A 14,204-nucleotide genomic window follows, 5' to 3' on the forward strand; every position below is an offset into this window, starting at 1 on the left:
ATAGACTTCCTACAAATGATTCACAAAACATTTTACAATTGCCTCTTGGTCACACTCAAAATTTCCCTATTTACTTCCAATTTATGCACAAAATTCTTTTCCTGCCATTAGCAATTGAATGGAAGAATTTAGTATTGCCATCCCCTTCCTTAATCCATATATATCTCGACTTCTGCCTCCAACATATCTCCTCCCTAAGCAAAATTTCCTCTAACACCTTTTTTAATGACCACCTCAAGCGTCTTTCCTCCTCATTAATCAAGTTCTGATATTCCTTCTCATCCAATTGCTCAATTTGGGAAGTCACACTAAGCTTTCTCTCCTCAATTCTACCAAAATGTTCTCTATTCCACTCCTTTAATTTGCTCTTTAGACATTGTATCTTTCTATGGAATCTCACTCCTTCCCAATCAACTCCCCTCACCTCATTCCACCATTCTTCCACTCTATGAATAAAATCCGGGTAAGTGAGTCAAATATTCCCAAACCTGAAAGGGGTGGGGCTAGTCAAAAAAAATCTCTGTTCCTATACTAATTGGGCAGTGATCTAAAGTAACCCTTGGCAAAATCCCAGCCATCAGTCCTCCCTAATGGCCTTCCCAATCCGTATTGAACACAAATTTATCCAGCTTTGAACAAATCCCAGCCATCAGTCCTCCCTACTGATCTTGACACCAAACCAAAAAAAAAGAAGCAAAATATTCAATTATGTGAAAAATTGCAATACATTAGGCCTGAAGGAAATCCTAATTTAATAATTGCAACAGCACACTGTAAAAAAATGCCTGCTTTTGTTCCATTTTATACACCCTTAGAATCACCAATGTTTTTTTATTACACATAAAAAAAAGGTTCATGTGGACATAGGCAAAGGGCATAATGATGACGAATTAAGAGAATCTTCCAAACCATCTCCATACTATATGGGAAAGAATACAGCAAACAGTTTCTTTCTCAGAACAACCAATTAGTCAAAGCCACAAAAAAAGTGAATGCATCAATCAAGAAAATAAAACAGATGAAAGAAAGATAAGATGAGGTTTCCAAACACAGGAAAGAATTACCATTAGCCTGTGAAGTTCCAGATGTCTCCAATACATCTGTAGGCAAGCATGGGCCAATCTCAGTATCTTTAGAGCATCTAAAGATTCAAAATTTAGTAATAACATAAAGACAATACTCACATAGCACAAAAGGAATACTTACTGCTAAGAGTAGTAAAACGTATGTTCCTCTGCACATTACAAATGTGGTCCCTGCATAAAACCAAAAAAAAATCATGATAAAACAATAACGAAGTAAAACTTTATTGCAAATGAAAGATGGAAAGCAAAATATACATCACCATATATAAGAGCACCCTGTAGCCTCTTGGAAGCTAAGAGCTAACTCTGTAGAATATTCCAGATCTCGCCAAGAGATTATTGTATCTGCCAAAAGGAAAGAAATTATTCCATGTTACCAAGGGTATCCATTAATTAAGAAGCAAACAAGATTTTTTATCACCTAAGCAACATATAAGAAAACTGCTAGTAATATGCTTCATTTGACAGAACAAGTACCTTCTTGCCTTCGATAAATATCTTCTGATCTGATACGATGAACAAGTAATGTTTCATTGTCTTCTTCATCAATGACAAACAAACCAAGTTCTTCAGATCTCTGTGTTCAAAATATTGCAGTCAATAAGCATAACACTTGGCTGCATAAAATATCCAATTTTTTAAGAACCTCCAGTGAGTTAAAATACAATAGTATGAACACCAGAAAAAATAAAAAAGAAATGCAAGAACATGGACAAACCTCCAGATACTCAACAGTAACATGCCCAGTTCCCCGGTCATCCCATTTACCATCATCATTCAGACGGTATACCTTGACACGCTGAATGTTGTGAACAACCGCAAACCAATTAGAATATTAGCAAAAATGAAGTCAAAAGAACTTAGTCCAAAATAACCAACAGGTAGGAACAAGACATACAAAATAACAATTGGTTAAAAGCATAAAGTACTTTGATTGTGTTTAGGGCATAGACGCACAAGTACCTCCAAGTTACATCTAAGAAATAATGAAAAGATCCTACCTTCAACTTTTCCACAAAATCAATGAAGCCTGAATTACAGCTTTGCAGAATATGATAAGCAAAAAATATAACTCAAGGATAAAGTTACGAAATGAAGAAAAAACTAATATATGAAGATAATTAGCATAGAATAGTGTTTTCTTATATTTATTATGATATCAAATAATTAGAAAAAGACCACACTGAGTAACCTCACGAGGAAATAACAAGGTACTGAATCAGATAAAAGTCGACAAGCATTCCTTTCGATGAATAAAAAAGAAACTCCAATGTAATATATGAAACTCCAAGAAGGAAAGATCTTGCAACACATGCAACCAGGAAAATTGAACTTGCAATGTCAACCTAAAAGAAAATAGAGATAAATGTAATAGCAACAGGACCAATAATAAGATTTTAATAGTCATATATCATTGTCTCACTAGGTAAGAGGGGAAAAACCCAAAAAAAGACCAACCATGAGATTTCTGTATAACCATAGCCAATGTAACAAGGTAGATGAGCAGACCAACAATTTGTTCTACACCTGAGGTCTGCAAAGCTCTATGAGCAAATTTCTGGAATATTTTTGGAGCTCATAGGCACTTCCCCTTATCCATACAGGATCACTTTGCTAGCTACAAAACAGCTAAGGTCCTACTTTTAATTTTTCTCAATTATAGTTCTTTTAGATGCTGTAAAAAAGAAGGAATCATCTGCCCAAGTAGAGAATAAATCCTCTCCTGAAGGAAGAAATCTAAGGGAAAGTCAATGGCACCACATATTTACAGACATTTGTACAGGGGCATCACTCATACTTTTTTATGCAGTATACATAGCAGCTAGTTTAACAATCTAGCCGGGCTCTAACCCCCATTAAATGGCTACTAGTTGCAGAGGGACTTATACATGATTCTTGGCACATAAAACCTTATATTTCTCACAAGTGCAAACAGAGAGAGAGAGAGAGAGAGAGCAAAGAATAAGATGACCTCTTTGGAGGATGGTCCAAACAGAACACAATACAAGCCTCAAAAGATGTTCCAACACAAACCCAAAGCTTGGGGCCTTCGGTTACTCCACAGGAATGGGAATATCCATAGAGCTCTATTATAATGGAACCATCCATCTATCACACTCTCCATTATCAATCAATCATCCCAGAAATGGATCCATACCAAAGCACTATAAAGTAAATTTGTAGTGATTTACTCCCACTAAGCCAACTGAACATGAGTTCATTGATTGGTGTTGCTCAAATTCGCATCAAATGAATTTCAAATACCCAAAGGAACTAGGTCTCCAAGGTCCAAATAGTAACCACCAAAGTTCAGCTTCCAAAATTGAGCCCAAGAGAAAAGAGTTGGCTAAAAGAAACATATTATAAAACCGGCATATACCAATGAGACTACAAGGAAAATTCAATAAGACCAGCATTGCTATGTGGGACAGAGTGTTGGACAATCAAGAAACAACACATATAAAAAATAGCTTTTACTTGCGCATAGATTGCCTCTTGTATATAGATTCACTAGCCTGTACTCCCTCCCTCCTAACAAACTCTTGACCATTTTTTGTTGTGTTTCTCTAAGTTTGGGCCAGCTTGAATGCTAGCCCATAGAGTGATCCAAAAATTCAAGCTCATAGAAAGGGCTTGAGAGAATGCAAAACCCCTGTGGTTTGGGATTCAATGAACTCCTTAGAAGTTAGAAAGGTTCTATTTTGATACTTTCATTCTTGATAGTAGATTATGGATCCTTAACCACACTCAGCTCTTTCTTTAGTACATCTTTCCTCAGAGATCTTTCTTGCCTCTTGCATCCTAATTGGCTTTTCCATATAAGGCAAACTGGAGGAGTCTAGTTCTACCAAAGATCATTCTCTTGGGAAATTTATCACTTGACAATCAGCATCTGTGATGTCCTTCAAAGAAGATGAACTCACCAGTGCGTCTATCTCCTCACATTTGTTTTATTTTCAATGAACAGTGATGAAAATGCATCCCATTTACTAATCTCCTGTCCTTTTGTAACCTACATTTGGAAGTTTTTCTTTTACCATTTTGGATGCAAGTGGAGTCTCACAGTGATTTACAAAGTCTCCTAGATTCTTTCTTCTGCCCCTTCCCAAAGAAAACAGGGAAGGTGCTATAGAGATGCACAAGGTAAGCAGTGCTATGGGAAATATGGGAAGAGAAAAATGCTAGTTTTTCCCTTGTTTTGAAAAGGTAAAGGATGACTTTCATTTGATAGTATTGCAAACTAGTACAAAAATTAGCACCCATACTAAGGCTCTGTATATTACCAATTGTGATACAAACAAATTCTCATAGTCAAAAAAAGAGTATTGAATGATACTCCTTGTAAAGCTCTGTTGTTCCAACAACCAAGAGATAAGGGTGCTCACTACCTTCTTCACAATTATCTCATGTGCATGATGCATTTTTTAATATATAGGCATTCCTTCCAGAAAGTATCAGCATGTATACTTTACCATATGGCCTTTCCTCTTCTGCTCAACCCTTTCAAATTCCAGCTATGAAAGAAGAATTTCCAGTGTGTCTGGCATGCATCCTTTTACTCCAAAAAGTCCCAAGGACTTAACTCATATTTTTCCATATTGCAAAGGATAAACAAATGATCTGCTGTCTCTGTTTCAGATGAGTGCATGGCACATTTCACTGACTCCAGCACCATCCCTCTCCTACTTAAGCTCTCCCTTGTCAAGCACTTCCCTAGTGTGCCCAACACACTACAAAAACTACCTTCAAAGGAATATTTTTAATAATTGAATGAAATTTATTAATCAGCAAAGATAAATAGTACAAGGTCTGCAAGGAGAGACACGAGATGCAACCTCTCCAACCTAATTAAGTACAGCTTTCCAATTTACCAGAACAAGTTACAATGTAGCACAAAAAAGACCTTCCCTGGAAACCCCCTGTTTGGCCAAAGAATCAGCCATAGTATTAGCCGACCTGCTTACCCATTTAACCTCAATTCTCATATTACTAGTTAACCACTTTTGTACTAGCAAAGCTATGCAGGACTACATGATTTAAACTCTTGAAGGACTTAGAAGTAAATAACCCAGTCATTCCCACACCTCAATCTTTCTAAATCACGTTGTTGTTTTTTTTTTTTTTTTGCTGCAGATCAATAAAAAATAAAATTTTATTAAAATAAGAAAATGTTTACCTAGATAAAAGAGATGAGGAATCACGAACTACAAGCAAAGCAACAAACAGCTACAGGAAACAACTATTACTACAGCTCTAAAGTTCCCCAAAATAAGCTCTAAACTCTTCTCTTTTGATTCCTTGAAAATCTGGACGGAACAGAACCCAATCAAATAGCTTTGCACCAATAATCGCGCACATATTCTCCTTAGACTTCTGTTTCCCATCAAATATCTGCCCATTCCTTTCTTTCCACACTTCCCAACAAACTGCAAATGGTATCATATTGATTGAAAAAAGGTTTCTCCTTGTGAACCTCCAGTAGTAATTCTGCATCCTATCTATTTTCCAATCGTTTAAATTCCTCCTCATCTTGGGATTCCAAACCACCTGTCCATTCTGAGATCCAAAGCACTAAGATACCAATGCATTTTTATTACTTGCAGATACAAATAATGCTGGAAATATCGCTATTTTGTGAAGAAAGTTCACTGGGTGATATATCTAAGCCTCTTCAACCCATTCTCCTTGAATGACATTTCTAAAGGTTGGCAACGGGTTGGGGTACAAGTTGGGTACCTGACTTGATGAATTTACACAACATTGGGCCCAGAAAAGGCCCATTCAAATTTTAGCAAATGCTCAACTCGAGACTGCCCATGTTGCAGCCCTACGATGGATAGCATTCATCATCTTCTACAACGAGCATTGCTACAAGAATGCAGCATCCTCCACGCCAAATGTTATAAAATTAATCTTGATAAATGTAACATGGAAAACCTAAGAAGTTGAGGCAGTGGTGGTGTTTTCAAAATGAACAACAGCAATATCATACCCATCTACTCAAAGCCCATTGACAAGATGACTCAACTAAAGTTGAACTAGTAGTACTTCAAGGGCTCAGATTGGGCAAATCCTTAAACTACAGAGGAGTTGTCATTGAAGGGACTCAAAGGTGGTATAATTGAATAGCTCAAATACTAACATGCAAGGCATGTGGCAGTACAAACATAAGCAGGAAATGTGGCTAGAGAATTAAGAACTTCATTTACAGGGACTAGAAGGTCAGCAAATAATTTGGTAGATGCTTTGGCAAGACTAGCTGTAAAAAGAAATCAATTGTAGTCAGGGGGGGGGAAGAAATGAAAGAGAAGAGTTAAATGGAGAGGCTCAAATACGAGGTTGACTATGATGGTGAAGGAAGAGGAAGCAAAAACAAAAACAAAAGCAAAAACAAAAAACAAAGAGGATTCGGGGAAGATAATGGAGGGGGGCTAGTCAAGGGGATTCTAGAATCTAGCTAGTTGCAATGGACTAGAAGGTCAGCAAATAATTTGGCAGATGCTTTGGCAAGACTAGCTGTAAAAAGAAATCAGTTGTAGTCAGGGGGGAAGAAATGAAAGAGAAGAGTGAAATGGAGAGGCTCAAATGCAAGGTTGACTATGATGGTGAAGGAAGAGGAAGCAATAAAATAAAAAATAAAAAAGAGGATTCGGAGAAGATAATGGAGGGGGGCTAGTCAAGGGGATTCTAGAATCTAGCTAGTTGCAATGCAGATTATAAACTGAAATTTGTGGTGTTTTAGGGGTGCCAAGAAGAGTGGAGTAATTAAGAATATAAGGGAGAAGCCAGAATTATTTTAAAAACGGAGTTGAGTCTAAGTTAATTGTGATGGACAGGAAATGGATTAGAAGTTGTTTTGCAGAGAGAGGTCTAAGCTAGGCTTATGCCCCCTCTTGGGGAGGTTTAGGAGGTATTATTACAGTATGCAGCATGGAGGAATGAACAATTCGATTGCATAGAGGAGTTGATTGGACAATTCACAATTTCGATGAAACCGAGAAGGTTGGAGGATGGGTTTTGAGTGGGTACTGACAATTGTGTATGGACCAACAAAATATAGAGATAGGACCTTTGTGTATTGGGAGACGGGGATGGATTTTAATGTAATTCAGTCCTCGCCAGAAACCATTAAACCCCAATCAAAGATTTACATCTAGAATGAGAAAATCTAATGAAGTGGTGGACTTGCTCGGATTAAAAGAGATTCCTTTAATGCAAACCAAGTTTACTTGGTCAAATTTCCAATTCAACCGAATATGCTTAAAGCTGGATAGATTTTTTTCACTGTGGATTGGAAAGAGAGCTGAGAGATGTGGTCGGGTCACTCAAAGTTTGTCAAGTTGGAAAAATGAATGGTAAGAGGGAAGAGGAGTGTGTTGATCAAAAAAAGGACACGTCAAAAAACTGAGGAGTTAGATGGCAAGAAAAATCAGAGAGAGTTGCAAGAGGCACATAGAGAAGAAAGACAAAAACCAAAGAAAGAATTGAAGCCATATAAAAGGCTGAGAAAATTTGTTGGAGACAGAAATCTAGATGTAAGTGCCTTCAAGATGATGACAGAATCACGAAGTTCTTTTGCACTTTAGCCTCAAGCCGAGCGGAAGGAGTTTAAGTTGATGCAGCCTCAATCTAGATGTAAATGCCTTCGTGATGACAGAATCACGAAGGAGTTTAGGCCCATAAATTTGGTGGGGAGTATGTAAAAGGTTATTGACACAGTGTTGTCTATGATAATAAGGAAGGTGATGCCCATGATGATCTCTTAATACCAAGGAGCATTTGTACAAGGGAGACATACAATTGATCAAATTATAATTGCAAATGAATGTTTGTTTTATGTTCTTTATATTATATTAATAAATAAATATTATTAATAAATTATTCTTTATGTGGGTTTATATATTAGTTTCCTTTTATTAGTTTCTTATTTGTTAGGGTTCAATCAACACACATGTCGGTTTAAACTTGTAGGTAGACCCATTCATGGGCCAGGCTTCAACCTTGGCCCATTAATATTTTACATTGCTTCAGGCACAGGCTTGGGGCCGGGCCCAATCAAATTTTGGCAAAAGCTAAGCCTGAGCCCAGCCCATGAATAGGCCTATTGTAGGAACAGGTTTAGATTGGGCCGAGGTAGATTTTATTTACACATTGAAACACACTATTGGTGTCAAACACTGCATCTTGTATCAGATGAAAATTATGTCAACAGTCACAGTTTCTATAAACCAAGACATACTTTATGCTCTGAGTCAAGTAACATCCAGGTTAATAATGCAGTAATCACAGTGCTTACTTGGTACAAACTACAAAGACATCCAACATCCATTATTGCTTCTAGGACAGAGGAAAAATAATTAGGTATGATGTAAGCTCAAGTGTCCAATTGATGATGGAGTCCAAATAAGTCAACTTCAATATGGGTTGACAAGTATAGTTTTCTACTAGTATTGGTAAACGGAGGATAAGATGTTCTCTTTATGCGTCAGAAGTGAAGTGATCATTCAACTAATTAATGACTCCAATCAACGAGTTTAACCAAAAACTCGGCTGCAAACTACTAGATCGGATAATTCAGAACGAACTAGGAAGACCAAAACGGAAAGAAGAAACTCCTGAAAAATATCAATATCAAATAAAATTTGCATTTCCGCTCGAATTAAAAACAAGGAAAAAGGAACATCTAAAATCAAAAACAAATTGAAAGAGAGGCAATTCCAATAAAGTACATTTTTTCTTGCTAAAATCGAGTTCATTCTTTGATTTTTTTATTGGTGAGTTCATGTTTTGAATAGAAGGATGATAACGATTAACAGAGCGCAATTGACTTTAATTCTAGGGCAACATCAAAATCCATAAAATGAGTAACTTTAAGCTTCAATAATCGCTGAAAATGACTTACTTGCATCGAATTAGCAACAGCCGAGTTTTTTCCTTGCGCGCCCATGAATAATCTTTCTCTTTCCTCAGATAAATTTACAAGAAATTATTTACCAAATTGAATATAACGATTGCAAGGAGGAAACTGAATAGGGCTTTAGGAAGAACGAAAGAGGGGAGTGGCGGGAGATTTGAGTTCTAAAGATCAACAGAAAACCCTAACCGCCATTAACGTCGGAGAGAACCCTCGGATTTCTACGCACTCTCCCACTCTCTCTCTCTCCCTTCTTTTCTGTGCACTTTCCCCGCCCTCCGATAGAAATACCGAGAAATATATAGGAATTGGCGAATCTCTATAATTTCCTCCTATTTTTGTACTAATTACCACTCGTGTGTTTGATGTGCCCACTGCCCACTAATATCTCCTGCAGTCCTCTCGAGTCGGCTCCACCCTCGGCTTCTAGAGCTACTACAAACAACGTTAAGCACACCCCCAAGTTTTTATTTTTTTAAGTTTTGGATAAATTATAAAATTCAATGTTTTAACTAAAAACCGACCCCGAGGCCAAACCATTTTTTACCTTCGGGTCACGATTCAACCGTCTGGATTGGATGGCATTTGCTTCTTTTTTTAAGTTTTGGATAAATTATAAAATTCAATGTTTTAACTAAAAACCGACCCCGAGGCCAAACCATTTTTTACCTTCGGGTCACGATTCAACCGTCTGGATTGGATGGTTTTTGCTTCTTTTTTTAAGGTTTTACTAAAACTGAGCTTAGAATCTTGGTCAAATAATGGTTTGAACAGTTTCATTAGTCGGGTAAAACAGCCATAAAAACCTCTCTTTGGTAAAATGGCAATTTCTACTTTACCTGATGATTACTTGCCCCTATCCACGTCAATTGGTGGGTTTTATGTAGACTTGGCAAAAAGTTGATCCAACCCGCAAACCCGACCCAACCCAACCTGAAAAACAGGGTTAGGGTCTCATATTTAGTTACCCGAATGTGAAAATGACCCGACTCGACCCAACCCATAAAATTTGGGTTGGGTTTGGGTCATGGGTTAACTCGCTGACCCAATTGTCAAGTCTAATTGGGGTTATTTATGTTAGAAATTTCCACTCTTTAATTTTTTCAATTTAGTCTTTAAATTGTTAAATGTTCAAGTTTTTTATTTTATATTTGTAATTTTGAGGATAATTCTTTTAATTTTGACATTTTTCATTTAATTTTTTTTTATTTTTTTTAATTTCAATTATTTTTTGGGATGACCCAAATTGACCCATGGGTCAACCCTAACCCGAACATTTAGGGTTAGGGTCTAGCATTTGACAACCCGACCCAAAATCAACCCAAAGTACTTTGACCCAACCCACCCAACCCAATTGTCAGGTCTAGTTTTATGCTCAAAAGTAGGGGTGGGTTCGAGCCAAGCCGAGCCAAATAGTACGAGGCTTAAGCTCGGCTCGCCAAGGTTGTACAAGACTTGAGCTCAATTCGAGCTAGAACATTGAGTTCAAGCTCGGCTCGAGTCAAAAATTCATAAGCTCGAGTTCAGCTTGGCTCGAGCTTGACTTGAGGGAAAAGGTTTTATAAAGATAAAAAATTATATATAAAAAATATTTTTTATTTAATATTAAAAAAATTAAAAATTATAATATTTTTATTATATATATATATATATATATATATTTGAGCTTGGCTCACGAGCCTCAAGAGTCGAGCTCTATTAGGCTCGAACTCGGCTCTTTTATTAATCGAGCCTGTAAATTGGGCTCGAACTCGAGTAGCTCGTGAAGAGCTTGGCTCGTAGCCACCCCTACTCGAAATACATATTTTGGGCCATGAACAAGTTTTAAGATTCTACAACCCATATGAGTACGAGTGAGCCACGATGTTGAACTAAACCCAACCCTCCCAACCCGCATATTGTTGGAAAGCGTATAAACTTTATCTATTAGGTGTTGAATTTAATAATATTTTTAATTTTTGTGAAGGATGATTAACATTTTATATTTTTTCTACATGCCTTAATTAAATAATAGGAAATTTTGATGTGTTTCTCATGTTATTTTACTTAATTGTTACTTATATATAACAATAAATAATAGGAAATAAGATGTAGGTTATATACCTAACCCACCATACCCTTGAATGCGAAAGGGTATGGTGGGGGAGGGTTTGGATTCTCAAAATCCGATCCACAACAGGTTTTGAGGTAGGTACAAATTGGGAGTTTAGAGAGGCAAGTAGGGTCTAGAATTTACAAAACCCTCCCCAAACCTACCCTAGTGCCATCCCTACTCTTAGGTTTCATTGCCAATCGTATGAACCTCCCCTATACTTTCGAAAAAAAAGTGTACAATTACCTATTTTTAAACATATTTCATGACAGAAAATGCCACTCAAATAATTTTCCTTTTTTAAGTACCATATTTATCCAAGATTTTATAGTAAACCATGTGATAAAATACAATACTATTTGATGAGGGGTAATTTGGCCCTTCACTGATATTACACCATGTGGCACTTCCAAACCGTTTCATAACACCTCGGTGCAATGTAGGCAATAACTTACATTAGCCGAAATGATAGAGATCACCGTGGAACCACATCGGATGCACCTTGCATACCTTAAGAGTGCTTCATCATCACTTTGGCAAGGCTAAACTATAGGCACATTAGCATGATCGATTGGCCACCTCTGGATCGAGCCAAAGACCTCGGCACGAAGGGTGACCTCCTATTGAGGCCCCACCGACCTGACTGAAGTCTAGTTGGTGACCTATGTGATATGGTGACTGGCCTCTATTATGTGCAAATTATAATCTCCAAGTCCTTTGGGATCACGTTGCCTCACCAATGGAGTTGGCTTTTGCGCTACCCACTTTGGAGGTAACCAAATAAGTTTTATCACTTTACGCAAAAGCCATCTCCAAACGTGAAACCACTTCCGAGCATGGCGGGCTGATAAGCCACATCCTCCCGGATACATTGGATGTGCTACGCGAAGCTCACAACTATTTGTGCCTATATAAAGGCGCTCCCTTCAACCAAAGAGGGTACGTGCGATTTAGCTCTCATAGCTCTCTTGCTTTCTCACTTTCTAACTCTCAAAACACTCATCACTAACTTAAGCATCGGAGTGCCCATCGCAAGTAAAGCACCCCTGATACTCTGATTGTCTTCTTGTAGCTCAGCCAATCAACCTAGTCAGTCCGACATCCAAGTTGTCCTCCAGTAGAGAGCACCATATCACACTCCATCAATTGGCAGTGTTTGTGGGAAACACTACATAAAAGCTAAGTTATCACAAATTCTCTAACTTAAGCAATGACTTCATCAAGCAACAATAATGTCAACAACGTCCAGGTCGAAGGCACCACGAGTGGGGGGCAGAGCCAACTTGTCCAGAATGCAATAGCGCAAAACATCCAAATATGGCAGATCTCCATCCCCCTGACACTACCCACCATCTCAGTGTTGTCGGGACAGAGCCTCCCTCAGGGATTCCCATTGGGGTATACGGCCAACAGTTTCAATAGCTGGCACAGTACATCCATGGCATTGACTTGTCGATGCAAAGCTAGGAAGGTCGTCTCGTTGCAACGACATGGATGCAACACCAATACATGCCCAGCCTGTAGATACCATAAATGCCACAGTCACATGTTTTCGGTCAGGTTCCCCAACTCACAATCGTTCTAAATCAACAGCCCAACGACCAGAATCAGAACCAGGTGTCGGGTCCCCTATGCTCATAGAACTTTCCTCACCAGAATTAGAATTAGAATTAGAATCAAACACTTGGGACTGCTGACCTGGAGAGGACCCGCACCTCGGAAGCCTAGGGCTCCACCTATGTCCCAAGTGAAGAAACTAGCTAGGCCACCTCTTAGGTTGGGCCCACCAACATCAGATCTATTTAGGGGTTTTGAAGGAGACACAACAGATGCACTTGATGCGACCAAAAAATCCGCTTCGCCCCAAAAGATGAGGAAGAAACAAAGAAGGAAGAAGTCAAATGGACCACCGCGTCATCCGCCACATATGTCTCTCGCACTTCACCGCTGTCGGCCAAGATCCTTGCGGCTCCTAAGCCCAAGGACTTCAATGCCCCTAGCCTTGAGTCGTACGACGACACTAGTGACCTAGTGGACCATGTCGAGAGTTTTCAAGCCTTGATGCAGCTACATGGGGCCTCAAAAGCAAGCCCATGCATAGCCTTCCCAAACACTTTTTGAGGCACAAGTCGAATGTGGTACTCCGGGCTAACTGCAAGTTCAATATAGACACGAAGACAATTCGCAGACCATAGTTTTCAAGGCGCCAAGGTGAGGCTAGGCGACCACAGGGCACCCAGACGCCTAGGCGTTGGAATTTTAAAATGTTAGTTTTCTTGAGTTTTTACTTTACCTATGCTTTTCTAAGCTATTTTATTGGTTTTGTGTGCTGACTAGCAAGCAAGTACACTAACTATTAATACTATAAATCATTCAAATGAGTACAAATTTCATATAAAAAGCTAAAAATATAAAACATTATTAATAAAAAGGAATTTAAACCAACTAGGCAACTGCACTAAAAAACTAAACTAATAAATACTAAAAATATTTTTTAAATTCACAAATAGTCAAAGACATACCTTTGAGTTTGAAGTGAATGTTGAGCATTGTCCTTTTTTAGTGCTCTCTCTTTTCTCACTTTTCCTTTAACACACACACAAAATCAATAACAAATTAAATAAAAAGCATTGTAAATTTACAGAAAATGAACAAAGAATAAAATGAATCATCAATTATGTAGAAAACTAGGAATCAAATCAAACACATATGACATACCTTGATTGAAATTTATCTATTATAGGCATTTAAAGGAAGTAGGAACCAAATCAAGCAATGAAAAAAACCATAACAAAAAATAAATATGACAGTTATCCAATTCTCTAGAATCTCCACAAAAGGATTAGGGATAACAAAACATGAAATTTATAGATGATCAATAAAGAAAAATATCTAACTAATTTTAGTATTTAGGTAATAAGAGCCCACAACCCCTCCACTAAATCCACCAACGTCATCATAGCACAATCAACATCATCCGCATCCTCATCGTCTTCATCTTCCTCATCAAGTTCTACGACTTCATCTTCATTATCCTCAATGTTTCTATCCCAAATTGAGTCTTTATCTTCTTCTTCTTGCAACAATACTCTTTCCTTTGTCTTGTCCCCTA

The 14,204-nt window shown here is 37.9% G+C and overlaps 1 protein-coding gene across 3 annotated transcripts in view; it reads right to left on the bottom strand.

Moving 5' to 3' along the window:
- The window catches only part of LOC104605094 (uncharacterized), a 54,002-nt gene extending 44,563 nt beyond the window's left edge, over window positions 1-9,439 (bottom strand). For 2 of the 3 annotated variants that reach the window (XM_088902762.1, XM_088902761.1), the window contains exons 1-6: window positions 8,989-9,439; window positions 1,804-1,884; window positions 1,563-1,662; window positions 1,346-1,430; window positions 1,207-1,256; window positions 1,065-1,100 (exon numbers count right to left, since the gene is read on the bottom strand). In XM_088902762.1, coding sequence (XP_088758888.1) covers window positions 1,065-1,100; window positions 1,207-1,242 — 72 coding nt within the window. In that variant the 5' untranslated portion in view covers window positions 1,243-1,256; window positions 1,346-1,430; window positions 1,563-1,662; window positions 1,804-1,884; window positions 8,989-9,439. Of the gene's footprint in view, window positions 1-1,064; window positions 1,101-1,206; window positions 1,257-1,345; window positions 1,431-1,562; window positions 1,703-1,803; window positions 1,885-8,988 lie in introns of all 3 variants that reach the window. The other variant, XM_088902763.1, reaches the window with a different exon arrangement.
- Between the last annotated feature and the right edge of the window lie 4,765 nt (window positions 9,440-14,204).

The sequence above is a fragment of the Nelumbo nucifera genome, chromosome 4 (assembly GCF_055504915.1).
Source record: "Nelumbo nucifera cultivar China Antique chromosome 4, China Antique-T2T, whole genome shotgun sequence".
Classification (NCBI taxonomy): domain Eukaryota; kingdom Viridiplantae; phylum Streptophyta; class Magnoliopsida; order Proteales; family Nelumbonaceae; genus Nelumbo; species Nelumbo nucifera.